General features: G+C 45.9%; 2 protein-coding genes across 5 annotated transcripts; both read left to right on the top strand.

Annotated features, from left to right (window-relative positions):
- Window positions 1-67: 67 nt before the first annotated feature.
- On the top strand, window positions 68-11,757 carry usp37 (ubiquitin specific peptidase 37). Of its 4 annotated transcripts, none has more exons than XM_072700141.1 (24): window positions 68-224; window positions 1,979-2,185; window positions 2,374-2,539; window positions 2,688-2,788; window positions 3,301-3,416; window positions 3,512-3,589; window positions 3,855-3,943; window positions 4,329-4,413; window positions 4,563-4,718; window positions 4,798-4,929; window positions 5,029-5,152; window positions 5,267-5,472; window positions 5,578-5,695; window positions 5,804-5,883; window positions 5,985-6,149; window positions 6,245-6,298; window positions 6,405-6,540; window positions 6,704-6,920; window positions 8,730-8,896; window positions 8,980-9,040; window positions 9,856-9,971; window positions 10,096-10,165; window positions 10,269-10,407; window positions 10,518-11,757. In XM_072700141.1, the coding sequence occupies exons 2-24, from the start codon at window positions 2,012-2,014 to the stop codon at window positions 10,597-10,599; spliced, it is 2,832 nt and encodes a 943-aa protein (XP_072556242.1). In that variant the 5' UTR covers window positions 68-224; window positions 1,979-2,011; the 3' UTR covers window positions 10,600-11,757. The 4 variants fall into 4 exon arrangements, with proteins under 4 accessions (XP_072556242.1, XP_072556240.1, XP_072556241.1 ...); XM_072700139.1 differs by lacking the exon at window positions 68-224 and adding an exon at window positions 248-792 and having other exon boundaries at window positions 1,961-2,185; XM_072700140.1 differs by lacking the exon at window positions 68-224 and adding an exon at window positions 248-792 and having other exon boundaries at window positions 1,923-2,185.
- A 549-nt stretch (window positions 11,758-12,306) lies between these two features.
- Window positions 12,307-22,623, top strand: lss (lanosterol synthase (2,3-oxidosqualene-lanosterol cyclase)). The gene is made up of 23 exons (XM_023814845.2): window positions 12,307-12,437; window positions 13,054-13,180; window positions 13,810-13,978; window positions 14,065-14,203; window positions 14,315-14,423; window positions 14,964-15,085; window positions 15,171-15,267; window positions 15,845-15,980; window positions 16,062-16,170; window positions 16,246-16,364; window positions 16,498-16,595; window positions 16,928-16,955; window positions 17,061-17,117; window positions 18,176-18,247; window positions 18,396-18,446; window positions 19,401-19,550; window positions 19,688-19,784; window positions 19,882-19,987; window positions 20,519-20,584; window positions 20,688-20,768; window positions 20,867-21,037; window positions 21,516-21,594; window positions 21,683-22,623. The coding sequence occupies exons 2-23, from the start codon at window positions 13,164-13,166 to the stop codon at window positions 21,818-21,820; spliced, it is 2,211 nt and encodes a 736-aa protein (XP_023670613.1). The 5' UTR covers window positions 12,307-12,437; window positions 13,054-13,163; the 3' UTR covers window positions 21,821-22,623.
- Window positions 22,624-25,731: the final 3,108 nt, after the last annotated feature.

Genomic DNA, 25,731 nt, shown 5'->3' with positions numbered 1-25,731 from the left:
GACCCCGCCTGCGCACCGTTTTTATAAAATGTGAAATGCATCCGTTTCGCTTATTTCAATTGTACCCTAAGGCTACAGTATGTTTAAGTGCCGATATTTGGGTAATATGTTGAGCTTGCATAATATTTTGGCGTTTTTTGATTCGTACTATGATTTGTTGCATCGTCAGACCTGTGCAGAACCCGTGTAATGTCGAATACTGCTTAATGCTATATTGATAGCCTGTAAGTTGTGTTCTCTTAAAATGATTCAGTCAATTGATTGAATGATTTATGCACATTACAGGTTAATTTAATATGATGTTTTCAATTCAGCATGCTCTGCTAACTGTGATTTCTAAACATCTCTGATCTTTTTTTACAATCCATATACGTACTGAATTAATTAAAAGTTCTACAGTGTGACGAGATCGGCCTGGTGTTTATAACTATGGAAAAATCTCAGAAGCATTTCATTGCCGAATGTCTTGTCTATTAATTACTGAGCACGACATTTAAATGCGTTTATTTAAACAATAAAGAACTTCGTAGCATCCCAGTTGTTACAACAGAAACGCGCGGAGGGCTGCGCAGGATTGGATTATAAGGGGGGGAGGGGCGAGCTTCTCGCGAGAGGACAGGCCGCGCGGCTCTCGTGCGCTGTTTCCGCTGTAAATTTTCACATTCCCGCCATCGCCGTGCGCCGCACTGTCAACAACGCATGCCGGCTACGCGGACACCCATTCCTGCGCGTATCACGGAAGAGCTGGGTTCCCCTTCTAAAGTTCACGAAGTACCCCGTTTACTTTCCCAAGTAAGCCGCTTTTCTCGCTCTCCGGTTCCCGGTCGACCCGTCTTCGGAGGACGGTCGCGTGCAGCTGTTTCTCTGGCCTTGGAGATGCCAGCACGTTAGCTTGTGATGCTATCTGGCTAACCAGCTCGTCGGCTTGTTGGTCAACTAGAAGGGAAATACATTTGGGGCGTGCATTCACGGGTTTTACTTATTATTTTGAACTGCTGGGGTTAGCGTTAGTGCCAGGGGGCGGCTTGCGGGCTGTCACCGCGCTGGCTAACGGTCCAGTGGCATCCTCGCTTCGCCCCTTCCAGAAAAAGTCCGTCACTCTCCTGCCTTCTGGTAAAAACCCTCTAAACTCAGGTTCTCTCACCGAGCCGGGAGTCGGATTGCTGTTTCTATTGGTTTTCTGACGCTTCGTTCCTTTTCTCCGTCGCGGAGAGAGTGAAGGAGCGGGGCAGTCCGGCCGTGGGTGTGTGCTGCACGCTGATTTGTGCTCAACTAACTAACTGGCCTGCAAGTCCGCTGGTTTGTCTTCTAAGCTCACGTTTATTTCTCACATTACATAGTTACTGCCTTAGTAAAACAAAATAACGGGAGAAATGTGAGTATTAGTTAACAGCAACCTATCTTAACTTCTTAGTCATGCCCACATGTGCGTCTAACTCTCTAACCTTAAATCGGTTTGGACAGCAGGATCAAACGATGTCTCCTGCTAATCAATTATATGAAAATGTTGCCAGTTAATAGGGATGCTATTTTTGACCCTTTATGGCATGTGTCCCCTGGAGGATCGGGCTTCGCACCGTTTATATGGTTTGACATGGCTTTCTGATTTATTCCTAAACCTCGTAGAAGGTTGCTTATTTGTAAAAGTAACATTTCTGATTCTTGCGTTGGGGTATGTGAGAAAAATCAATTTAAATGCCTGCTCTTATTAATATTATAAAAGCACGTTTCTGAGAAATATAATGTCAGTTTCCTTTTGTGTGTGTGTGTAGACACTTCCATATTTGTTTTCATTGAAATATAATTGCTCAATATACTTGAGCAATTTTATTCTCTAAATCTCTGTAGTATTCTTCATTCTGTAACTGCAGTGCTCAGTTGCTTGTTCTTATTTTTTTTTTTCTTGGGAACTTGGTCCAAAGAGAATCTATTTCATACTTGCATCGTTTAATGGATTCAGTTCTGTCACCAAACCCAGGACTGGAAACATATTTCATTGTGACAACCACCCATGGCCAGCACAGTGCCCAAGCTCCCCTCTAGTGGTGCCGTTCGCATCCGTATTAACAGCTTGGAGCAGGGAACCACGAAGTGGAAAGAGGGCAGCTTCGAGATTCACGAGAAGGAAAGCAAAGTCAACCTTTGTTTGAAGTTCAGCAGTGGAGGTGCCCCCAAAATCTTCCAGGTAAAGTGCTGCAATCTTCCTTAATATGGAGTATCTTTTGACACATCTAGTTGGAAAAACACTCTGGTTTCTGGTTTGCAACTTGACTTGAAGCATAAAACAAGTAAACCAAAACAAAGATTAATTTTCATTTAATCTGTTTGGGATTGTGACAGGTAACAGAAAACTTTTTCCTTTTCATGTTGTAGCTAAACCAAAATGTGAAGAGTGTGGTGTTGGGACCCATGCAGAGTCAGATCCGAATCGTTGTTACCCTGAAGGACTCCAGTGCTGTTTCCTTCGACAAAGTCCCTGTTGCGTTGGCTCACAAATTAAAGGAATACCTGGAGAAACTAAAGCAGGGTAAATCTACAGGTATGCTCAGTTCAGTAACGTAAATCTACCGGTATGCTCAGGTCAATGGAGTAAATCTACAGGTTTTTTTGAATGTCTTAAATATTGTTAATTTAGACTTTGTTGTGTTGCTGATTTGGACTTTAATTTGGGACACTTTTCCTTTCAGTCCTAAAGACAACCCAGGCAAGTGTGAGTTTCGGTAGTGTTCTGGGAAACCGGTCAATTAAGAATGACTCCAGCCAACACTTACCATCCATGGATAGACAGGTATAAAGTGCCTCTAACTGAAACCATATGAATCTCAAGGGAGTGAAACTCTATTTATTCTGAGAACTGTGTGTGGATGTTTGTGTGTGGTCCAGGTATACATTACATTGTGGGAACCAAATGTCCCCACAATGTGATAAATCTGTTATTTTGACGTCGTGGGAACCATTTTGTCGGTCCCCACAAGGGAAAACTAAATTTTATAAAAATCTATGACTGCAGTCAAAAACTAAAAATGCCAGAAGTCCTTGTATTTTGTTTTGGTTACTTATGGTTAAGGTTAGGGCTGGGTAGGGGTTAAGACTGTCATTGTTGGAATTAGGGTTTTGCCTGTAGAAATGATCCCCACAAAGATATGATTACAGGTGTGTGTGTGTGTGTGTGTGTGTGTGTGTTTTCCTTCTAAACACATTTTAAGTTTTGCAAGTTATAATATATACTACAATATAAACTTATATAAGTTATTAGTCCAAGACAAGTGCATATATCGTGCATTTTAATAATGCTCTCAGGCCACACCAAGACGAGCGAGCCTGGAGAATCGGGAGGAGGGTACCCCTCGCAAGCCCCTGGGCAGCCCCAGCCGCGCAACAGCTGCGCCCATCCGGAGTGGGCTTTCAGAGAACAGGTAGGCATGCTTCACCCCCGGGATCACCGGGTGCGTGTGGGGGCTTTTCCAGAAAGCCATAAGGGTGGCTTTTAAATGTCCGTCATGCTCCACAGGAGCGAGAAGAGGAAAAGGTTAATGACACCTGAGAGCGACATGAACGAGGACTATCCCAAGGAGAATGACTCCTCTAGGTGGGTAGCATCCAGCCTTAAATTTTATCGATGTGACGTCATAGTATCTATGACACATTTCCTGTTCGCCACATACTGCCATGTTTGAAACTTGAGTTCGCGATTAAATGAGATTACAGCATTGTAGCAATTATATGACCAAAACTTTATCATGTATATAAGCCGATGAGATTTCCCTGAAAGTGCAATTAGCGATTGTTGTATGTCTGTGCAGATTGGTGTTGGTGTAGTAATGTGTAACAAGCTGTACTTGTTTGTTTGTCAGCAATAACAAGGCCACCTCAGATCCCTCCCGAAAGTTCCTCCTCAGCTGCAAAGAGAAACTGAAGCAGTCTGAAGAGAACAGGAGCTCAGGTTGGTGTCTGTTGCCTGCCCCCCCCCCCCCCCACAATGGAAAAGTAGAGGAGTCTAACTGCAGGCAGTTCACATAAAACATCACCTGGAAATGACATCTATAGGAGGTGTTGTATGGCTTTGTGGGTCGGTGTCCAGAAAGTCACATCCCACGGCTGGCAGAGTGATCATATCATTGTTCGTCTCAACCCTGAAAACAGGGTTGCCAAATAAATGCCTCACTCTGCCCCAAGCTTCGCTCTCACCTGTGTGTCTGAAAAACACAGGATATGGAAAACTAAAGAATTCCAATATACTTGTAAACATGCTGGTGCAAATGGCAATAGAAGCACCATTGTTGTTATATAGTATATTCAAAATCTGCCTTTGAACTTTCTTTCGCCAGGTCCAGCACCGCTTCAGCCTTCGTCCTTTTACAGCAGCCGCTCGGTGACAAAAGAATATTCACAGAGCCACTCTTACCTGGACAGGTAATTTAGCATGTGCTTGCCTCAGGGACCTGTAACCGTGATAGTCAGTCCTGAGAAAGGTGTGTTCAGCTACAGGGGACACAGGGCTCTTGTATTTTGCCCCTGCTGTAGCCTCAGCCTCTAACTGCGATGTTTTTATTTTTTAAAAGGTCAGCCAGTGCTAGCCAGTCTCCCTCCTCTAAGAGAAGCCTGCTGTTCCCCAGTCACTCAACCCCCTTTAAGAAAGTACGCCCCACTGTGGACTACACTGGATGGAACAAGCCAAAACCCCCTTTCCTGACTCCAACACAGGCCCCACTACAGGGGTGAGAAAGGAGATCTTTTCCCAGCTTTGTTAGTCTGTTATTAGCCCATTTGAGCACTGACAGATGATTTTTGGAACAGATTCTCCAACCTGGGCAACACCTGCTACATGAATGCTATTCTCCAGTCCCTCTTCAGCCTGCCGTCCTTTTCTAATGACCTGCTCAAGCAGGGCATCCCCTGGAAGAAGGTCCCAGCAAATGCATTACTCAGGTATTGTGACCTCTGGCTAACCTCTGACCATGGGACTTTTTTCTTTCTTTTTGGAGATGTGTAGCTGCATGTCGGTTTTCTGGTGTCCCTCTTTTGAAGGCGATTTGCACACCTTCTGGCCAAGAAGGACATCTGCAGCCCAGAGCTAAAGAAAGACCTATTGAGGAGGGTCAAGAGCTCCATCTCCTCCACGGCAGAGCGCTTCTCTGGGTACACACAGAACGTAAGCCATCTTTGGAGTTTTGCTGGGTCTTCCTCTGGGCATGGACAGGATTTGATGTTCAGCCGGCATATTTTAGAGGTGTTTTTACTGGAGGTTGACTGAGCTTTACTTTAGGACGCCCACGAGTTCCTGAGCCAGTGTTTGGATCAGCTGAAGGAGGATGTGGAAAAAATGAACAAGAGCTGGAAGAATGAGCCCCACTCATGGGAGGACCCCCAGGCAGTGAGGCCTGGCGAAGAGGTGGATGCCTCTCGTGTTTACACCTGTCCCGTGGGTGCCAATATGGAGTTTGAAGTGCAGCACACTATTACCTGTAAAGGGTAAGGCTTGGGGAAACTTCCTGTCATGTTTTGCCAGTTCCCTGGCAGTTAGGAATAGTAACCGCTGTTAATGCCAGTTTGATTAATTGTAGCACCTGATTTCAGGTGTGGGGAGGTCGTCACCAAGAGGGAGCAGTTCAACGACCTCTCCATAGACCTGCCCCGGAGGAAGAAGACCATGCCGCTGCGGTCCATGCAGGACTCCCTGGATCTCTTCTTCAGGGTGCGCTCCTGTGGTTCCGGGTCCTCGGTCAGAGGCTCGCGGTACACTCTCACACAGGTGATGAGCCGCTTACATGTTTGTTTGGTTTTTTTCCTTCTTCTTCTACAGATGGAGGAAATCGAGTACTCGTGCGAGAAGTGCTCTGGAAAAGCCGCCACTGTCACGCACAAGTTCAGCAAACTGCCCAGGTTTGTGGCTGCGGTGGCCGTCGATTTGCCGCTGAGCGCAGCACTTCTGCGTTGTCAGCCCACCCGCGGTGCGACCTGAGCTGCGCCTCTCTCTTGCCCAGGGTGCTGATCCTTCACCTGAAGCGGTACAGTTACAACGCTCAGCTGTCCCTCAACAGTAAGCTTGGCCAGCAGGTCCTGATACCACGATACCTCACCCTGCTGTCCCACTGCACAGATGCCACACGGCCTCCCCTTGGCCTGGGCTGGAGTGCGCACACAGCCATGTACGTCCTACGGCGCCCCTTATCAACCGTCCATCTCCTTTCGCGACCTGCCTCCATGCTGACTTTGAATGGACATGCCCTCTGTGTTTTCTCAGGTCTCGAACACTCAAGTCCTCTCAGTCTGTGAACTCCCCTTCCGTGTCACTGCGGTGAGCCGGCCATTTGTTTGGATTTGCCCGATTTTCTCTGGGCCGCGACACGTTTCACACTCCTAGTTTGGTGCTGATTTAACTGTAGAGAATCTGTCACCTGCAGAAAAGGCCCAGTGAAGTCCAGCACTTGCAGCAGCTTCCTCTTAGACTCCGACAGCGAGGAGGAACTGACCCGAAAGACCGTGTGCCGGCGACGTAGGCTGAGTGATTCTCTGGCTGACGAGGAGCGGACTGAGAAGGTGAGGGGGCTGTTGTGGCACGGGTCAGCCCAGCGGTGCGCCGCTGTCTGCGATTAGCTTCGCTCGGCGGCCTGGTTTGGCTCATCACAGCGCTGCCGGGTCATTTTAAGCATGTGCCGGGCCCACGAGGTCCTCACGCACTGCCTCCCCCCTGCTCCGGCAGGTTCCACGGGCCACGCAGCCGGAGTCTCTGGACTACAACGCCATCAACGACGACGACATGCTAGCGGCGGTGCTGGAGATGAGCCGGCAGGACGCTGCGCTTTCCGGGCCTCCGGACGACGAGCCCACCAGCAGCCCAGACACGGGCTTCGGGGACACTGACGGCCAGGACCTAAGCCATCGCCCGGATCCCCTCGATGCAGACAAGCCATCCACAGGTACCAGGGTGGCATCCCGGGGGTGGATTGATTGCTTTATATGTACACTTCTGGAACAGCATGCCCCCCCCCTTACTAATGCTGATTTTCCACTGCCACCAAGAAGTTATAACCAGGCCAAACCGCAAAGAGATTAGGGGTGGGACGATACAGGTAACTCACGATTAAATTCTGTGGCGATATGTGGCCCACGATAATGATAATATCACGATTCGCAATATCTACGATATTCAATATATTGGAAGAAATTTCATCAACGATATATCACGATATATGTGACTGAAAAAGAAAAATAAGGAATAAGGAAATAATAAGGAAATCTTATGCATTTATTACTGCCAACATTTCCAACATTGTGCAAAGAAATATGCATTTGCATAATTCACTGCCTCCTGGTCTTAAATGTAAACACTGTACAGCTAGACAGATAAAAGTGCATTGTAAAGTGCTTTATGATAACCTGGACAGTGGACAAATTATTGCCCTCATTATCACCTGAGAGTAGTTCACCGTGATAGCGAAGGAGGTGCACTTGCAGATTCGTAGTGTTGCTGTTTTATATTTTATCTTTGCAAAGCAGTTCTTGCAGAATTCATAGTCTTTATCCAGTGCCTTTCCGTCGACTGTCTCGTAAAACCCGAAGTGTCTCCACACTTTAGAGTGGAAACTAGCGGGTGGGTCTTTGATTTGTTTTTTATTATTTTCCGCCATTCTCTGCGCTTCTTCTCTGTTGTTGTTAGTTAACTTGTGTTCTTCACCGGCCGCTGTTTGCGCCACTTTACCCCTATTTACTCGAACAGCGCCCCCCCCAAACAGAATGGTAGATATTGGGTAGTGACAGTGACACTGACAATGGGTAAATTAATCATTTTGTGTTGTAATAAAATATCGATATTGGCCGTTAGTGTATCGATTATTTATTGCGACAGAGAGCACAACAATATATTGCAATATCGATTTTTTTTCACACCCCTAAAAGAGATGGTCTTGTAAATTATGTGACCTATACCCGACCTATACCCACCCTGACATGGCCCTGCTTACTAACAGGGCCGAAAGTATAACAAAACGGAGCTGGTTGCGTCACTTCCATCTGATTGGTCGAAATACATGAAGATATTGGTGTTCTGCATCAATATGCATGGATTATGTGAAGGGGAAAAAAGGGCTTATTCTAATTTCATTATTAGTAGTATCGCACATCCCAATGTATTGATGCATTTCCGGTTTACTTGTATATTTCCAACCTGCTTAGACAGTATTATAGAACGGCTGAATGGAATGAGTTGGTGACGTATATTTACGCTAAGTCTGCTAACATTTGATGCGAACATAAAACAAAGATTCTCACAGACATGCTGGCAGAAATGAGCACATTAGTGTCTTTTCATGGTACAGCCTGGTTTCTGTATTCTATCAGAAAGGTACCGTAAGAGATACAGTTGTGTTCTTTGTTATATATGGGCTTGAGGATGGTGTTTTTGAGAGGAACCCAAAGGTAAAATCTATTGCCTACTGGCAAGCCTCTTGATTTGCTTACGTTCCTGTTAAATAACATTTTCATTACTTGCATGCATGTTTTAAAATTTTAGTAGATCTATCCAAAGCCACATACATACAGTCAGTGTCTCTGGAGCAATTAGGGTTAAGGACCTTGCTCAAGGGCCCAATAGGGGCCAACAGCGATCGCTAACCAGTTGAGCTGAGCAGTTGTAACATTAATAAGATTTGAGGGGTGAGTCTTTGTATAGGGGTACACATTCATGCGTTCATATTAAAGTGTGTGTGTGTGTGTGCATGGCTGAGCAGATATTTTGGAGTCTCTGGATCTGACGAAAGACCTGGATGAGAACAAGGAGAACCAGACTCCGGACGGGCTACAGGGCGAGCTCGACTGGGCACAGCAGTACAACCTCGACCAGGAGCGGGAAGAACAGGAGCTGCAGCAAGCGCTGGCCCAGAGTCTGCAGGAGCACGTAAGACAGCCCCCCCTCTGTGCTGCCTCCCCTGCCCCTCGTCCACCTGGAGGCAGAGTCCTCATGTCCCATGTCCTCTGCAGGAGGCTCGTGAAATGAAGGAGGATGACGATCTGAAGAGAGCCACCGAGCTCAGCCTGCAAGGTAGAGTTTGGGCGGTGGCTGGGCAGGTGCTGTGGTGACTTGGGATTTCAGTGGGTCACACATTGCAGCACAACTGATTAAAGTTCTGTCTCTGGTACAGACAGTAAGGCCCTAAAAATGCTACAACGTCCTTGTAATACAAATTTAAAATGAGCCTCTATATAATATAACATTACCGCCTAACCATAAACCAAGTGAACATTAACTTTATCAACACTGAACTCTCAAATAAGCAAATTAAAAGTATAACTCTGTTCACATATCTTTGTCAGTCCCAAACTGCGTTTATGCTGCACAATTTTATCTATTTATTTTTCCCCCCCCATTCCCACGCAATCACTAGACACTCTGGGCTTCATAATAATTCCAGCCTAAGGGTGGCAAGTCATTATACAGGAATCGTAGCTTCTCTGTACTTTCTCCCATGAGGGCTCAAATGTTTAAAGTCATTACCAATAATAATCCTGGAACCTTAATATCGCCCATTTTGTTGCCCGCCAGTAAAAGCCCTATTGCTAAGAAGGAATAACATGAAAGCAGACATTGTCAAACGAAAGCGGCAGATGTATGAAGCAAAAGTTATTTGGTTCTTATATAAACTTTTAGAACTGCAGTTTATTCAATTGGATGGCTAGAGCATCTTAAATTTTATGGATTTAACTTTTTTGTTTTGCAGGTATGTTAAAGTTTGCAGGCTGATTGTTGTTCTCTTGTAATATCTGTTTAAGTTCACTATCTGTAATAAAGTCCTGATAGTACCCAGTTATTAACGAGGTGGGACTTCCTGTCTGCTTGTGTTCTGCTGGCCGCCTTAGAATTCAACAACTCTTTACCTGAGCTCTTGTGCTCCGACGAGGACTCTGGGAACGAGGATGTCTTTGATATGGAGTATAGTGAAGCTGAAGCAGAAGACTTGAAGAGAAATGCAGAGGTTAGGATGTTAGCCTGGACTTTGCCCTGATGTTGTTTTTTGTTTGTTTGTTAGTCTGTTGTCTGCTGACTTTCATGCCCTTCATACCTGAAAGCGCTTAAATCGTTTTTGCCTCCTTTCCCAGAATGGAGAGCTGGCCAACTCATTCAGACTCATCAGTGTGGTCAGTCACATTGGCAGCAGCTCATCATCTGGTTAGACCTTTCAAAAAACTTTTGTCATCTTTTAAATGTAAATCCCACCTGCATCTGGAGTACCATGATCCATTGGGTCACAGCGTTCTGCTTTCCCACTCAGGGCATTACATCAGCGACGTCTACGACATAAAGAAGCAGACATGGCTGACGTACAATGACCTTGATGTGTCGCGCACGCAGGAGTCCATGGTACAGAGAGACAGGGACAGGAGCGGCTACATCTTTTTCTACATGCACAAGTGCGTTGTTTTCAGACCCCCCCTCAGTATGCTAGCAGGGCTGAATGAACACGTGGTGATAAATGGCCGTGCACACTTGCCCTGAGTCTTCATCGTGCCTTGTCTTGCAGGGACGTGTTTGAGGAGCTGTCAGAGTTGGAGAAGAGCGGGGCAGTTGTCGAGGCTGGGAGGACCGTCCTGCAGCCCCTCTGAGGGAGCGGCTGCTGGACTCGACATGCACCCTTCCACACCCAGGCGGGGGGATAGGCCCCTGCCATGAACGGATGTGTAGAGTTCGGGGTAACGGTGAAACGTCCTTCTAATACTACTGATCACCAACCCCTTTGCCTCCCTCCAAGCACTTTCTGCCTCCTAAATAAAATGTTATGCCTGCTTGCATTACTGTAGCAGGTCGTTCTGTGGGACTCTCAATCTTTTTTTTTTTCCTTTTCCTTCAGACCCCTAAGCACTCTGCCACATAACAAAATGTGGATTTTTATTTTTAATAGAAATGTAACATTTGCTTGAATTTAATGAGCCAAACCTTTCCCCTCTGAAATATATTAAATTTAGTTCCTCTAAAATGCAATGCAATAAAACGGACTGCCTTGACCTGCAGTGGACAATCTGTCCATTAGCACTTCCCTGTCAATTTCACTATTCTTGTGAAAGCTTTTCCCCCCTGTATACATTAAAGAGCGGGGGCATTTTGAAGTTCTGTTGTTATGATTATATGCAGCCCGAAGAGGTGCAATATTTATGGAGTAATTTGCCACTTGGCTTTTATTTGTTTTACGTTTGTCAATTCGAGTTGGGTATGGGCAGGATTCAGTAATTCCTAAGGTCTTTGTGTGGCATTCTTTTTTTGTTTTTGTTTCTTACTGTTTTATTCATGTCTCTAAACCTTTTTGAAGATGACTGATGAGGTAGCTTTTCTGCATACCCCTAGGGGTCGATTATTTCCTCATTCCCCCCCCCCCCCCCCACTGGATGCCCTGGTGCCTTTCACTCTTAGCCCCTACGTAAGGTATGAGTAGTTTACTTTTTCCCTGATTCTCTCAGCATTACTTCAAAGGTTGCACAGCCGAATCGGTTAGAATGTATCCTTCAAACCTCAAAAAGCAACTTTACCTGTAAAGACAGAAAAATCTACAGATTTATTTATTGTAGAGTAGTCCCTGTTTGCCTTTTCTGTTTGCCGCCCTGCTTGCACTGAGCATCAGGAGCTGTACCACCAGCCCAGCCGTGTAGCCCACACAGCTGCAGACGCTGCGCGGCTGTGTACAGACCTAGGCCCCCATCGCTTGCCAAGCATCCAGTAATTGACTCTTAAAGCGAATTTTAAAATAAAATAACTTTGGAAAACTTTAATGGCTTCTGTACATCCTTCTGTGTTATCAGACACCAGTGATCGTGTCTCATGGTGTACATTATACTTGGTTCCCTGTAATCCAATTTTTAAGTGAATGGTGTGAAATGTGGATATTATTTCTGTTTTAACTAAATTATTACTATTTATACTACAGTTTGATACCGTGATTTATTCATGGGCAAAATGTAGCAGTTGATGTTTAGGTGGTTTACATAATTACCTTAAAGTGAAAGAATGTAATTTAGGCTTAGCTGTGATTTTCACTAGTATAGGATGTATTGATTTTAAATATAATGTACATGCACGCACACATTCACTGGCCACTCATTGAAGCAAATATCTAATCAGCCAATCATATGTCAGGAGCACAATGTATAAAATCCTTTAGCTATGGGATTGGAGATTGAGTTCATATTCACATCAAACATCAGAATAGTGAAGAAAAGTTAAAGTAACTTTGAGCATGACATGATTTGGAGGTGCCAGACAGGCTAATATGAGTATTTCAGAAACCGTTGACTAAAATTTCAGCTAAGAACAGCTCACCAAAATTGGACAATGGAAGGCTGGAAAAAACATTGCCTGGTCAGATGATTCTCAGTTTCTGCTGCGACATTCAGATGGCAGTAGGGTTGCCAACTATGGTCAGCTGGCCAGATAACTGTACACGCATTTACAGGTAACAGTTTTATTACCTTGTCAATTGTAGGGTTTGCAAACTACCCCACCGCTTTTGATGCAGCTAATTTTAGGTCTATAGTGGAATAATAAAGATTTACCGTAAGATTTCTTTCGTCAGCGTGACTGAAAGCTTCTGAAAGCGTGAGTGTCACACCAGATGCATGAGAGTTGGCAACCCTGTGGCAGAGTCAGAATTTCGCGTAAACAACATGAAAGTATGGATCCGTCCTGCCTTGTATCAACAATTCAGACCGCTGATGTAATGGTGTGGGGGATTTTTTCTTTGCACACTTTGAGCCCCTTAATACCGACTAAGCATCGTTTAAGTACAACAACTTTAAAATGGCCACTTCCTCCTATTTGTTTTAGTTATTAGAAAAAATCCAAGACATAACACCGAAACCGTATCTAATTAATATTCGTGATCAATCGGTGAATCAGTCGTTTCCAAAGCGGCCCGCCTCCTTACCTGCCCTGCGAATCTGTCATTGGACGGTCTCTCCTCGGCTCATGTCTCTCCACGCCACATGCCGCTCGGAAGGGAACCCTTGGAATTATGGGATTTGTCGTCATCTTTAACACGAAGAAGCGTTGTGTATTGCGTCGTCTTTCAGGATTTGCTACTACATTTCCCTGTCAGCAATGGAAATAGGCCGATCGCTGAGATATGGAGAGCTGAAATTTAAATGAATGAAATATTGCACAGTTGTTTTTGAGGGATTTCATGATGACAGAAGGAACGTGAGTATTTTAAATAATGTATTTTCACATCGAGTTTTGATGTAAAATAAAAAAACAACCTTACAATTGTAAACAGTGTGAAACTGCAAGAGGTGCCAACAGAAAAGTTCATATTCTGGGAAATGTATAATTGCCACAGATTTCTTAAAAAGTAATATAGTTATCTTGCACGACACCGTTACTGTCACCCTGTCTGGTGCTCTTTGCTGATCGGGGGTGCGTTTCCCAAAAACGTAGTTGTTAATTACGGTAGCTGCTTATATAGTTGGAGCCATGCAACTAAATGTTTCTAACTATGTTAACTAAGTTGCTAACAGCAGCTTTTGGGAGGCATGCTCTGGGGCAGGCTCTTAAAAACAATTCAGAAGTAATCGAAGACTTGGCATTGTCGTAAATTAAGTCAGAACTATAATGAAATACGAATCATTTCGCCAGTCCTATGGGATGTGATATCTGTACCTGTCATCTTGTGTGGATACAACGTCTCTGACAACTGCCCGTTGATGATTTTTTATTAAAAATTAAGAGGTTTCGTTTTACTGAAATCACGCTCAGGCGTATGCAACGGCTATAATAAATCTGTGTTCATTGAGTGTAAACCACAGGTAAATCCGCCGTATTGCGCTCAGGTACCTGCGGAGACGGGGTGGGCCGTATAAAACGGCTCCGGCCACAGACCTGAGCCGCTGGAGGCTGTCAAATGTGGAGGGCAGGCAGGTCTGGCGTTACTTGGAGGATCAGGACCATACCGATAGGGCGCAGACTATGCTGGAAGCTCACTCTTTGGGCTTGGATACGGTGAGACTGCGACCACAATGCTAACAGAGGTGATTTCCTTTAGACTGTTGTAGTTTAAACCTGTTCACTTCTGTCTCTTGCCACAGAGCAAGTTTGTCCCAGATTCCCCTGCTGCAAAAAATGCCAAGGAGGCGGCACTGAAGGGCATGGAATTCTACCGCCTCCTACAGGCTGAGGATGGGCACTGGGCTGGGGACTATGGGGGACCCCTTTTTCTGCTACCAGGTGCTGAACACCTGATAGTCTGTACACCCCCACTCAAAACACCCATGTCATGGTTTCCATATAAAATAAAGAAACCTCTATGTGATCCCTTTCATTTCCCTCTGTTGACAGGCCTGCTGATCACATGCTATGTAGCGAAGATCAGTCTCCCAGAGGCATGGAAGAAGGAAATGGTGCGGTACCTCCGCTCTGTGCAGCTGGTGGACGGGGGATGGGGTCTGTAAGTGCAGCGCCAGCCTCTCACACGTGTGCGTGTCAGCATGATGAGGAATAGTTCAAACTATAACATGGAAAATTGTAGCGAATGAGTCCTGTAGCTGAATATGGGACTGCATGATAAGGAAGCTATGGTAGAGGGAAAGAAAGTGAAAAGATAATATCTAAGAGAGCTGGGATTAGAACCAGGACAATACTGGGGCTTCTATAGCTCTAGTTACAATATTATTTAATATGAAAGGGCATGTAGGGTGGTGTGGCTCAGCACATTAGACCCCTGTGCCTGTCATCAGAAGGTCATCAGTTCAAATCTCATGTTTGGCAGAATAGTTACATTGGGCCCTTGAGCAAGGCCCTTAACTCTTCTAACCCCCCCCCCCCCCAAAAAAAAGAATGGGAAAATGGCCTGACTCTGTGCTCAGACCCCAAGATTCACTCTCTCCTGTATATGCAAAAACTAAAGAGTTCCTGTGTACTTGTACCTATGCAAATTGAAGTGATTGTCCTTGGCTGTTCATTTTTCTTTGGTCTCGTATGTTTCCAGCCACGTGGAAGACAAGTCGACGGTGTTTGGCACAGCTCTGAGCTACACCACCCTCAGGATCCTGGGCCTGGGGCCAGACGACCCGGACATGGTGCGGGCCAGGAACAACCTTCACAGCAATGGTCAGCAGTTGGGTTTCTGGGATTCTCAGACTGAGGACCAGCTGGGCTCCTTTCTCTACCGAACTCTTTCCAATGTGCTTTTCAGGAGGGGCTGCTGGAATTCCATCCTGGGGTAAATTCTGGTTGGCCGTGATGAACGTGTACAGCTGGGAGGGAATGAACACTCTCCTGCCAGAGATGTGGTATGTGGAACAGGCTACAGACCGGCTACTAAAAGCACGGATAATTTTTGGGGCCTTTAAATTTCATATTTATATTCAGTGTTGAGAAAGTAACATTTTTATAATGTAATAGGTTACAGATTACTAGTTACCCTGTTAAAAATGTAATAAGTAATGTAACTGTTTCGATTACTTTGTCAAAGTAGTGTAACTTATTAAATGTGATTACTTTTCTTACAAATGATTTAAACTGGGCAATAAAGCTGGAAACAAATGCTTTGCTGACCCACAGTGTCTGAAAATATGCCAAAAGTTGGCATTTCTGCATGGTGAAAAGACACAAATCAACAAAATGAATGTTATGTTCTACATATAAGAACCGAAGTACAGAGAGTACACTATTTTTTTAATCTCAGGATCACATGAGAATTCTTGTGATCTCGACCTAAAAGTTGTCTCTTGATCTCGTAATTTCATTACGTAACGCTGTTACATGTAACTAGTTCCTTCCCAACACTGCTTGTATTTAATTGGCTGACGCTGATGGCCACGCTTTTGGGACACTGTGTGGAGAGGCTCGTTTCCTCTTCCTCCTCAGGCTCTTCCCTACCTGGATGCCAGCACACCCGTCCACTCTGTGGTGTCACTGTCGTCAGGTTTACCTGCCCATGAGCTACTGCTATGCAGTGAGACTCACTGCTCCAGAGGACCCTCTGGTGCTCAGCCTCAGACAGGTGCAGTGCCCTTTCTCTCCACTAGGGGATGAATCTTTTTGTTTTTCCTTGTCGTTTATAATCTGATTGGTTCTGTTATAGGAGCTGTACGTCCAGGATTATTCGACAATCAACTGGCCGGCTCAGCGGAACAATGTGGCCGCATGTGACTTGTATACCCACCACAGCACATTGCTGACCGTTGCTTACAGTGAGTGTTGTCCGTACGAGCAGCTGTGCTACTCCCACATCGTACTAAAAGCCTACATCTGTTTGCTCCCCCTAGTGGTCATGAATGTGTACGAAGCCCATCACAGCACAGCCTTACGAGCCAAGGCGGTGAAGGAGCTCTATGACCATGTCAAGGCCGACGACCGCTTCACAAAGTGCATCAGCATCGGTCCGGTGAGAAGCAGCCGTATTAACTCTCACACAACATTACACCCGTGTGACCAGGTTGCCCAGATGTTACGCAGACATTGTTAGAATGTTGTTAGACCCCGGCACGCGAATCACCAGGGCCCTGCTGTGCTCCTAGATCTCCAAGACCATCAACATGTTGGTGCGCTGGCACGTGGATGGGCCCAGCTCAGCCGCTTTCCAGGAGCATGTGTCCCGTATCCCGGATTACCTCTGGTTGGTGCTTCGTTGCATCACAATGCCCTCTAGTGGTCTCTCTGTAGCATAACACAGAGCATTAGTTTTTCTGGGTTCTTCATCTATGCTATACATTTATTTACAGGCATGTGTTGCCTTTGTGCTTTAGTGCTACAGTAAACTCTATGTATGTCGGATATTTTTTACCTAAGTCCGGATTTATGTGAGTCAGTCAAAAGCTGCCAGTGTATGGATTTCTGAATTAGTCTGCCTTAAACCTGTCTGTTTGTATTTAACAAAGACTCCTTAACCACATTTTTGCTGTGTGGTTGAGCCCAGTAATCTGATCTGAGACCTGTGCTTTGTCCCAGGTTGGGCCTTGATGGTTTGAAGATGCAGGTCAGTTTTCATGCTGAATTCTTGTGCAGTTGGTTCACTGTCAGAAGTCAAACATCTCGTCAGTGTAAATGGCACTAATTCTGCGTGTCGCCTGCTTCCTCACAGGGAACCAACGGATCGCAGCTGTGGGACACGGCCTTTGCTGCACAGGCCTTCTTGGAGGTGAAGGACTCTGGGTTAATCTGAGGTCACATGCTAAGAGGATTTAGATTCATTAATCCATCTGTCCGTCTTCCATATCTATTATTCACCAGATTAGAGGGAGTCTGGGCACTTATCCCAGGACTGATAACTCAAAACTCAAATTCTCTTTTTCACCTTTAATCAGTCAGTCAATCAATCAGTCAATAGTAAGTAAAACTTATAAAGTGCTTTTCACAAACAAAAGTCACAATGCAGCGTACAAGTCCAAAGCAGTCAACCTTACAGTACATAAAGAATAAAATATATAATAAGTAAAATCGGACCAAAAGCTTGTTTAAATAAAACCGTTTTAAGACTGTGTTTAAAATAATCAACAGACTCAGCTGCATGTATTGAAGGAGATTATCATTCCATAACCTCGGGGCAGCAACCTGGAATTCTCAGTGGCCGGTAGTCTGACAGCCCTTTCTCCCGAGAACTGACCCATCGAGTGGTTTCGTGATTTTTAAGGAGTTCGGTTAAATACTTTGAGGCTTGACTATTCAGGGCCCAATAGATAATCACAATGATCTTAAACATTATCCTAAAATCAACAGGATGATGACAATATAGGTGTTTTGTGCGCCCTTCTACAAGAGCGTGTTAGAGGCCTTGCTGCCACATTTTGAACTGCTTGGATTCGGGAGACAGAAGTTTTATTCAGTCACGAAAACAAAGCATTGCAGTTGTCCATCAATCAGAGTTTTGTCACACACAGTTATACTCGGTGCATACTCACTCATTGCAGTGAAATGCTCAGTTGCCTGTCTCCAAGACTGTGAAATGGACATGCGTGTAAAGACACAGAACATGAAACATTAAACAATAGAAGTTAAAACACTAATCATAAATGTCCCTTTAAGATTGCGGGTAAGTTTGCATATTCTACAGTTGTGTGGGTTTCCTTTCTAGGTCTCTGGTTTCCCCCTGCAGGGTGTGGTCCAGCCTTCTGCCCCGTACTCGCTGGGGTGGCTCTCCTTGCCCCCCCCCCCACCACGATATGGTAAATCATGCTGTCTGTTCTGTCATTCCTTCAGGCCAGGGCAGAGGACAGCCCCAAGTTTACAGAGTGCCTTCAGCATGCCCATCAGTTCCTAGCTTTCACTCAGGTGAGACCCAGGGGGGGAACGTCCAGCATTCCTGTCCCACCACGCAGTCGGTTCATGCTGAACAGGCTGGTGTTGCATCTCAGGTTTTGCTTCATATCATCACTGCAGTATTTGGTCTGTACCAGCTGAAACATGTACTTTCTCTTAGATACCAGAAAACCCGCCTGACTACAAAAAATACTACAGACAGATGAACAAGGTATGTCCCACACCAAGGTCAAAGGTCACACCACACTCATGCAGGCCAGGATCTGCAGGCATCCTCCCCTAGTGCCAGTGTTTGATATAGCTTTGGTACATATTGCCATGGTCAGCAGAATGATGTCACCGCTGGGCCCCTAAGCAAGGCCCCTAACCCCTAATTACTGCAGGAACCGGCCGACCCCGCTTTTGCAAAAAGGATATGTCACTTGGGATAAAGGCATATTCTAAATAAATAGAAATCACAATATTATGCATGCATTTATTCAGTTGTTCTGTTGTGATAAACCCTAAAGTGTACATGTATGTGCGTGTGTCAATGCATGTCCTTTGTCTCATTCCTGTGTATGTCATAGCCTTAGGATATTTCCGGGCATCAGAAATCCCACAGTTTTAGGTAAACACTAGGGGTGTAACAGTACACAAAAATCACGGTACGTACCTCAGTTTTGAAGTCACGGTTCGGTACGTTTTCGGTACAGCTGGGGGTAAAAGAAACAAAACATTAATTGCTTCTTTTTTTCTTTATTAAACAGTGGTTTTTATACTTAGTGGTATTACAAAGTATTAGTATGCCTTTCATAAATAAAAAGTCCCTGTCAATACTGCTGCAACCTACTAGTAAAAAACTAAAATTTACTTAAAAGAAAATCAAAATAAAATAAATATCCATGAAGGTGCACATTTAGAAAATGAACCGTCCCTTATCTGTACTGTGTATTCACATTAGCAGCTTTCAACTTCGTATTGCACAAATATTGTCTCAAAATATGCAAAGCATAACAAAATAAATATTGATTATGGTGCAGCATTTAAAATACCTGTGCTGTGTTTGTAATCACATTAACATTCAGCTTGGCATTAGGACGTATGTGCGCATGCGTAGTTCTGTATGTCCGTGTGTGGTCTCGCTGCCAATGGTGTGACCCCTGCATGCCCCCTCGCCCCCCAGGGCGGCTTCCCGTTCAGCACGCGCGACTGCGGCTGGATCGTGGCCGACTGCACCGCCGAGGGGCTCAAGGCGCTGATGTTGCTGCAGGAGCGCTGTCCCTTCATCACGTGTCATGTCCCCAGTGAGCGCCTCTGCGATGCCGTCAATGTGGTGAGGGGCAGTGGTGCTGGGGGGGGGGGGGGAAGGGCTTAAGCCTTCAGCGTAATGAATCTGAGCGTATAGTGTGGGCCAGCTGTTACCCATCTATTCTAGTTATCGGACCCTGACCTTTCATGACCCCCCCCCAGCTCCTGAGCATGAGGAACAGTGACGGTGGATTTGCCACCTATGAGACCAAACGTGGAGGGAGGCTCCTGGAGCTATTGAACCCCTCTGAGGTGTTTGGTGCGTGTCTCCGCATCCCGCTGGGGGGGTTCGGTATTGGTTATTGGTGCGGCGCCTCTATCTCAGGTCGTGTCCCAGTGACGCTCCTGCTCCCCAGGTGACATCATGATCGACTACACCTACGTGGAGTGCACGTCGGCTGTGATGCAGGCCCTGAAGCACTTCCAGCAGGCTTTCCCCGAGCACAGGGCACAGGAGGTCAGGTAGCTATGTCAGCGCCCTTCCATCTTCCAGCCTTCTGTCTTGGTCAGGAGGAGCAGAGGATCTGGAGCTAATCCCAGGCAGCACAGGACACACGTGGCAGGGTCGGGCAGACAGTCGACCTTAGTCGACCTTTTTCCTCCCTACTTGGGGGGTTTTGGTTCCTCTCCTCCATTGTCATCTGACTTTCTTTCATTTCATTCTGTCTTTGTCTTCCCTTCTTTTTGTATTATTCTGTATGAATGGTGTAGTGATATATTATAACACCCACATAAGGCACCTTGGGGTGACTGTTGTGAAAAACACAATGTAAAACTGAATCGAATCTTACCCTCGACGAAATGCTGGTGTCTGATAGTAGTGAACGTAGAATTATAGAATAGGAAATTTATATAAAAATAAGTTTTTAATCACAATGTGAAGTGTAGTGACTGGACGAGACTTGGCAAAGCTGAACAGTTCAACGATTCTTCCCGTTTGGTGTCATCCCTGTTAATCTCAGCCAGCTGTGCTGAATCTGCTCTCCCTCTTAGATCTACGCTGGACCAGGGCCTCGAGTACTGCAGGAGGGTGCAGAGGCCTGATGGATCATGGGAAGGGTAGGTTATGAACACCTCAATGAGACTTGATGTGCCCTTAACCTTCATGCACGTGTGTAGCTACCTGCTCACAGACTGAAGCCTGTGAACCCCCCCGCCACAGGTCCTGGGGAGTGTGCTTCACGTACGGTACCTGGTTTGGACTCGAGGCCTTCGCCTGCATGGGCCATGTCTTCCAGAGTGGGTAAGCAGGTGGAGCCGTGGGAGCCCAGGTCAGGGCCAGGTCAGCCAGCCAATGTCAGACATGTGGCGTGATTCCCCCCCCCCCCCCCCCCCCCCCAGGATGGCGTGTCCTGAGGTACAGAGTGCTTGCGACTTCCTGCTGGCCCGGCAAATGGAGGATGGTGGCTGGGGGGAGGACTTTGAGTCGTGCGAGCAGCGGCGATACGTGCAGAGCGAGTGCTCGCAGATCCACAGCACCTGCTGGGCCCTGCTGGGACTCCTGGCCGTCAGGTAGAGTCCCGCTGATGATGTCACTGTCCTGGAAGGTCAAGGCACCTCTCAGTAAAAGTTTATTGATCCCTGTGGGGATGATTCTCTGTTTGCCTCCCATCTTGCTCTCTGTAGGTGAGAGCAAGCTTGGCAGTGAAGGGCAGCTACCCGTCGCTTAGCTTGAATGATCAGAGCTTGTGATTTTATTTTTAGCAAGAGTGATCAAATGTCCAGTGATTCGCGACAGATGGACAAAGGGGCACCTGAAGCTTTATCTGTCCTGGTGGCTTTAGGATTTACTTGCAGTCCCAAAGAGCTCCAGCAGGTGGTGCAGTACACATATACATTTGGGTACAAGGAACATTATTTATCCAAACTTGTGCATCACCAGTTTTGGTTTGTTTTTCTATGATCAACACCAGGAAGTAATCATGCTCCTGTACCGAAATGGCTGGCTTCCCTGCCTTAATGGGCCACTGTTTTTACCCTTTTTTATTAGGTACCCAGATACCAAGGTGATAGAGCGAGGGATTCAAGTCCTGATAGATAAACAGCTCCCCAATGGAGACTGGCCTCAAGTGAGTTTCCTATCTATTCTTATAGCATTTCTATGAGATGTCACCTGTATAAACACAGAAAAAAAAAGCTCTATGCTGTGGTTTCCAGGAGAACATCTCTGGGGTCTTCAACAAGAGCTGCGCCATCAGCTACACCTCTTACAGGAACGTCTTCCCGGTTTGGACCCTGGGCCGCTTCTCCTGGCTGTACCCCTCCAGCCCTCTTGCCGGGAAGCTGAAACAGTGAGGGGTGCGCGGGGCGGGGGCCAGCCAGAGGCCCCGGGGTCCACTGGCTCAGCACCCACTGCTGGATGGATGGGCAGGGTCACGGCTGCCTTTAATACCCTCTACTAGCCAAACTCAAACGTCTTTGGTTGTGACGAGTCAAGCTGTCTACTTTTTGGAATACAATAGATGTTCATGGTGTGTAATTACTGTTAATACTGAAAATATAGAATGAATGAGTTTTGTAATGCATCCTGTGAATGGGTTATTGTCTTTTTGCCTCTATGGATGTTAATGGTTTGCATTTTTACTGTCCTGAAAATCAAGGTAATGAGATCGTTCAGGTCCAACAAAAAAAGAAAATATGAGGCTGATTATGTATGCACAACAGAGCAGAAAGTAAAACATATAGGATATTCTCACTCATAATTGAGGTTTGTTATGGAAGTATCCTTACTACATACTTTTGCTAATTCAGTATAGTATGATTTCCTTTTGGCTGGTTGTTTTATTTTTTGTCTTCAGTTTAGCTCACTACTAAGATCCGGATGGTTCTATAAAATCCAGGTGGAGCCTGACATCTGCTGTGGAGCTTTCTGTGGTTAGACACACTGTCCGTCGTCTGTGTTGATAATCTTGATATTGATATTTTTGGATCGACCCCCCCCCCTCCCCCCCTCAGTGACCAATGAAAGGAGATGTTCCTCTCGACTAATCGGCGCACTGGGATCTTGCAGTCTGCTGTTACCTTTCCTCTGTATACCCAGCCAAGTTGGAGCCCCACTCTGCAGTTACTGATTCACTGCGACCGGAGGTGTATCACTTTTAATGATGCAATCAGTGTTTATTTGTAAAAAGAAATAAAAAATCACCTAATGCAAACAGTTAGTGAGAATCACCTAAGACCATGTGCACACTGAAGGAGTTTGTTTTCTTTTCTCTTATCAATGTGTTATGAAGTTTGTCCCAAACCTTCCCTCGCACGCCATTGTAGTTTGTTTATACATTCCTCCCCGCCACACCATGTGTGATGTCATCCACTCGACTATCACAAGACTAAAAACAACACCCGGGGGCCTTCATTGTGATCTCAGGTGACTTCAGCCACGTCACACTAATCTCGACCCTCCCTGCTTTTTATGAATATGTAGATCACAGCACCAAGAAGAACAGGACAATAGGCTCATGTTTGCTAAAGTGAGACATGCATACAGTACCACCCCCAACCCCCGCTGGGGAATTTTGATCATAAGCGGGTTCTCCTCCAGTCCCAGTACAAGCCACGTGTACAAAGACAACCCATAACCCCACACTCCTTCAGGAAATGGTCTCCTGCAGTAGAGGAAGCTCTGAAGGACTGCTTTGACTCTACCGACTGGAGTCATCAAGGAGGTCACACAGTGCACCCCTGACTACCTCAACTTCGGTTTCGACATTGCTACTCCCATAAAGACCTGTTTTCTGCTTTCTTAACAACAAGACCTGGATTACCAGTGATGTCAAGGACCTCCTTAACAAGAAAAAGAGGGCATTCAAAAATGGAGACCAGACAGAGCTGAAGCACGGGCAGGGAGAACTCGGGGTCCGGCTGGGGGGGGGGCAAAGGGACATAGAGAGGAAAGGTGGAGCAGAGGAAAGCAGCATAAGGGAGGTCTGGGAGGGCAGGAAAACATCAAAGGCTGCAAGAGGAAGTAGCACGGCAGATGGGGATGTGGAAAGAGCAAACCAGTTCGACCAGTTCTTCAACAGGTTAGATAGTTCTGCTCCTGCCGCTGCTACAGTGTGGTTTTAGGCTGGCTTCCACTGCCGGCCCCTGGATGATGGGCTCCCCCCAATGTTTCTTCCTTCTAGAGAATTTCTCCTTGCCTCTGTCGCCTCTGGCTTGCTCTCTGGGGGCTTTGGGCAGGGATAACGTAAAGCGCTTTGAGACGTATGTAATGTATAATGCGCTATACAAAAAAAATTGAATTCAACTGAAGTGAAGTACAACATGCCAAGTCCCCATCCCCCCCCCCCCCCATCACTACTAAAACCTGTCCTCTCACGCCTTCACCTCCCCCACCAGAGCTACAGACACTCTCCCTTCCCCTCCAGGCTGCCATCACGGACATTGCAGCCCCCCCCCCCCTCCAACAAGTCTTCAAGCTGTGCCTGTAGCTGGGGAGGGTCCCTACACTACGGAAGACGTCGTGCCCTATCCCAGTGACCAAGAAGGCACACCCCAGTGCACTGAACGACTCCAGGCCAGTTGCTCTTACATCACACACAATGAAGACTTTGGAATGGCTGCTGCTGCATCTCCTCAGACCTCAGGCCCTCCATGGACTCCACCTTCTGCAGTTTGCTTACAGTGAGAAGGTGGGTATGGAGGAAGCCGTCATCTATCTGCTGCACAGGGCTTACTCTCTGCTGGACAAGGGGAGCAATGCTGTGAGGATCATGTTCTTCGATTTCTCCAGCACCTTCACCACCATCCAGTTCCTCCTTCTGAGAGACAAGCTGACAGAGATGAGGGTTCACTCTTTCCTGGTGTCCTGAATCACAGGCTACCTCACAGGGAGGCCACAGTACATCAGGCTGAAGGCGAACCCCCCCCTTCGGCCCCCCCAATCAAAAATTGTCTCAATCCCCAACTCCCCAGCAAGATGAAAAGAACACCATTAAGCACTAGCTTATTTGGAGTGAAATAAATATGTAATGATAAAATTTTAAACTATATAAATATAAAAAATACATTGAACAAATAGAAACAAATTGTAGTATATATTAAAAAAGTATATTTAAAAATGAAGTATAAACAATTAGAATAAGCAAAAATAAAGAGAATAAGGTAATTGCACTATATCCTGATTGGCTAAAAAACAAATCAATGTTATACTAGACATACATAATATTATACTCATATACATTCTTAACTCTTTTAGATGTTTCTCCTCCTCTTTCCCCTTCTTTCTAAACTGGGCACCTGATGGCTCAGACCTTTTCTTATCCATTCGTGTTAATTTTCCACTCGAGCTTCAGTACACTACCCATCCTCCAACACTGTCAAAACTGAACAAATTCACCTTGGGGGTGTGCAGACTGGCTTTATTTTATTCTTAAGGATTTCACATAAACCAGGAAAATACAACCATATGTCTGTAAAGTTGTATATTGACAGTACTACGAGTGAATTGTGGTCTGTTTGGTAGATTCCCCTGCTCCCCATACCTCAGGCTGGGTTCAGCCGAGCCCCACCCCCCTCTCCCCCTCTCATACTTCTGAGTGGGAGCTGCCTAGCTCACAATCTACAATCAGGGCACCCACTACGACGAGGTTAATTGACTCACATTTTGATCCCATTAACGTGATATGCATGGGAGCGATACAGACCCGATCATGCAAATGTCACCATTCCTTTTTTGTGCGGGTGCCCTCTTGCTATCCTCAGCAAGACGCAGCCCTGGACGGCTGCTCATGTCACCTATACCTGTCAGGATCAGTCCCTGTCCTATGTCTGTTCCCCGTTTGGCCAGCAGGTGTCACTGGCCATCCCATGCCCTTAGCTCCTACTGTTCTCCTGTTCCCTAGGTTGCTGCATGGCTGAATGAGCGGAGTGGCTGGCTGTGTTATTCAGACTTGCCTTTTGTTGTGGGAAGTGGCCAGTCATAGGCCAGCTTTAGCTATGTTTATAATTTGACATTTATGTTTCTTTGTACATCCTGGGTTTGTTATGCATTTGTGTTATGGTTTCTTGTTTTGTAGCTTTGTTTATTCCTGCTTGCGCTATAATTTTGTAAGTCTTATTTTCCTGGTATCTTCTACTGTTTGAACCCTTAAGTATTTGTGAATAACCCTCACCTATGTCTTGTTCCCAGGCCTAATGTTTGATTAATTGTTTTGGTCTGCACCTGCCCCTCATGTAGCACTCGTTATCTGCGTTTAAGTTAGGAT

The sequence above is a fragment of the Paramormyrops kingsleyae genome, chromosome 16, assembly GCF_048594095.1.
Source record: "Paramormyrops kingsleyae isolate MSU_618 chromosome 16, PKINGS_0.4, whole genome shotgun sequence".
Taxonomy (NCBI): Eukaryota; Metazoa; Chordata; class Actinopteri; order Osteoglossiformes; family Mormyridae; genus Paramormyrops; species Paramormyrops kingsleyae.
This window is presented reverse-complemented; position numbering and strand designations above follow the sequence as displayed.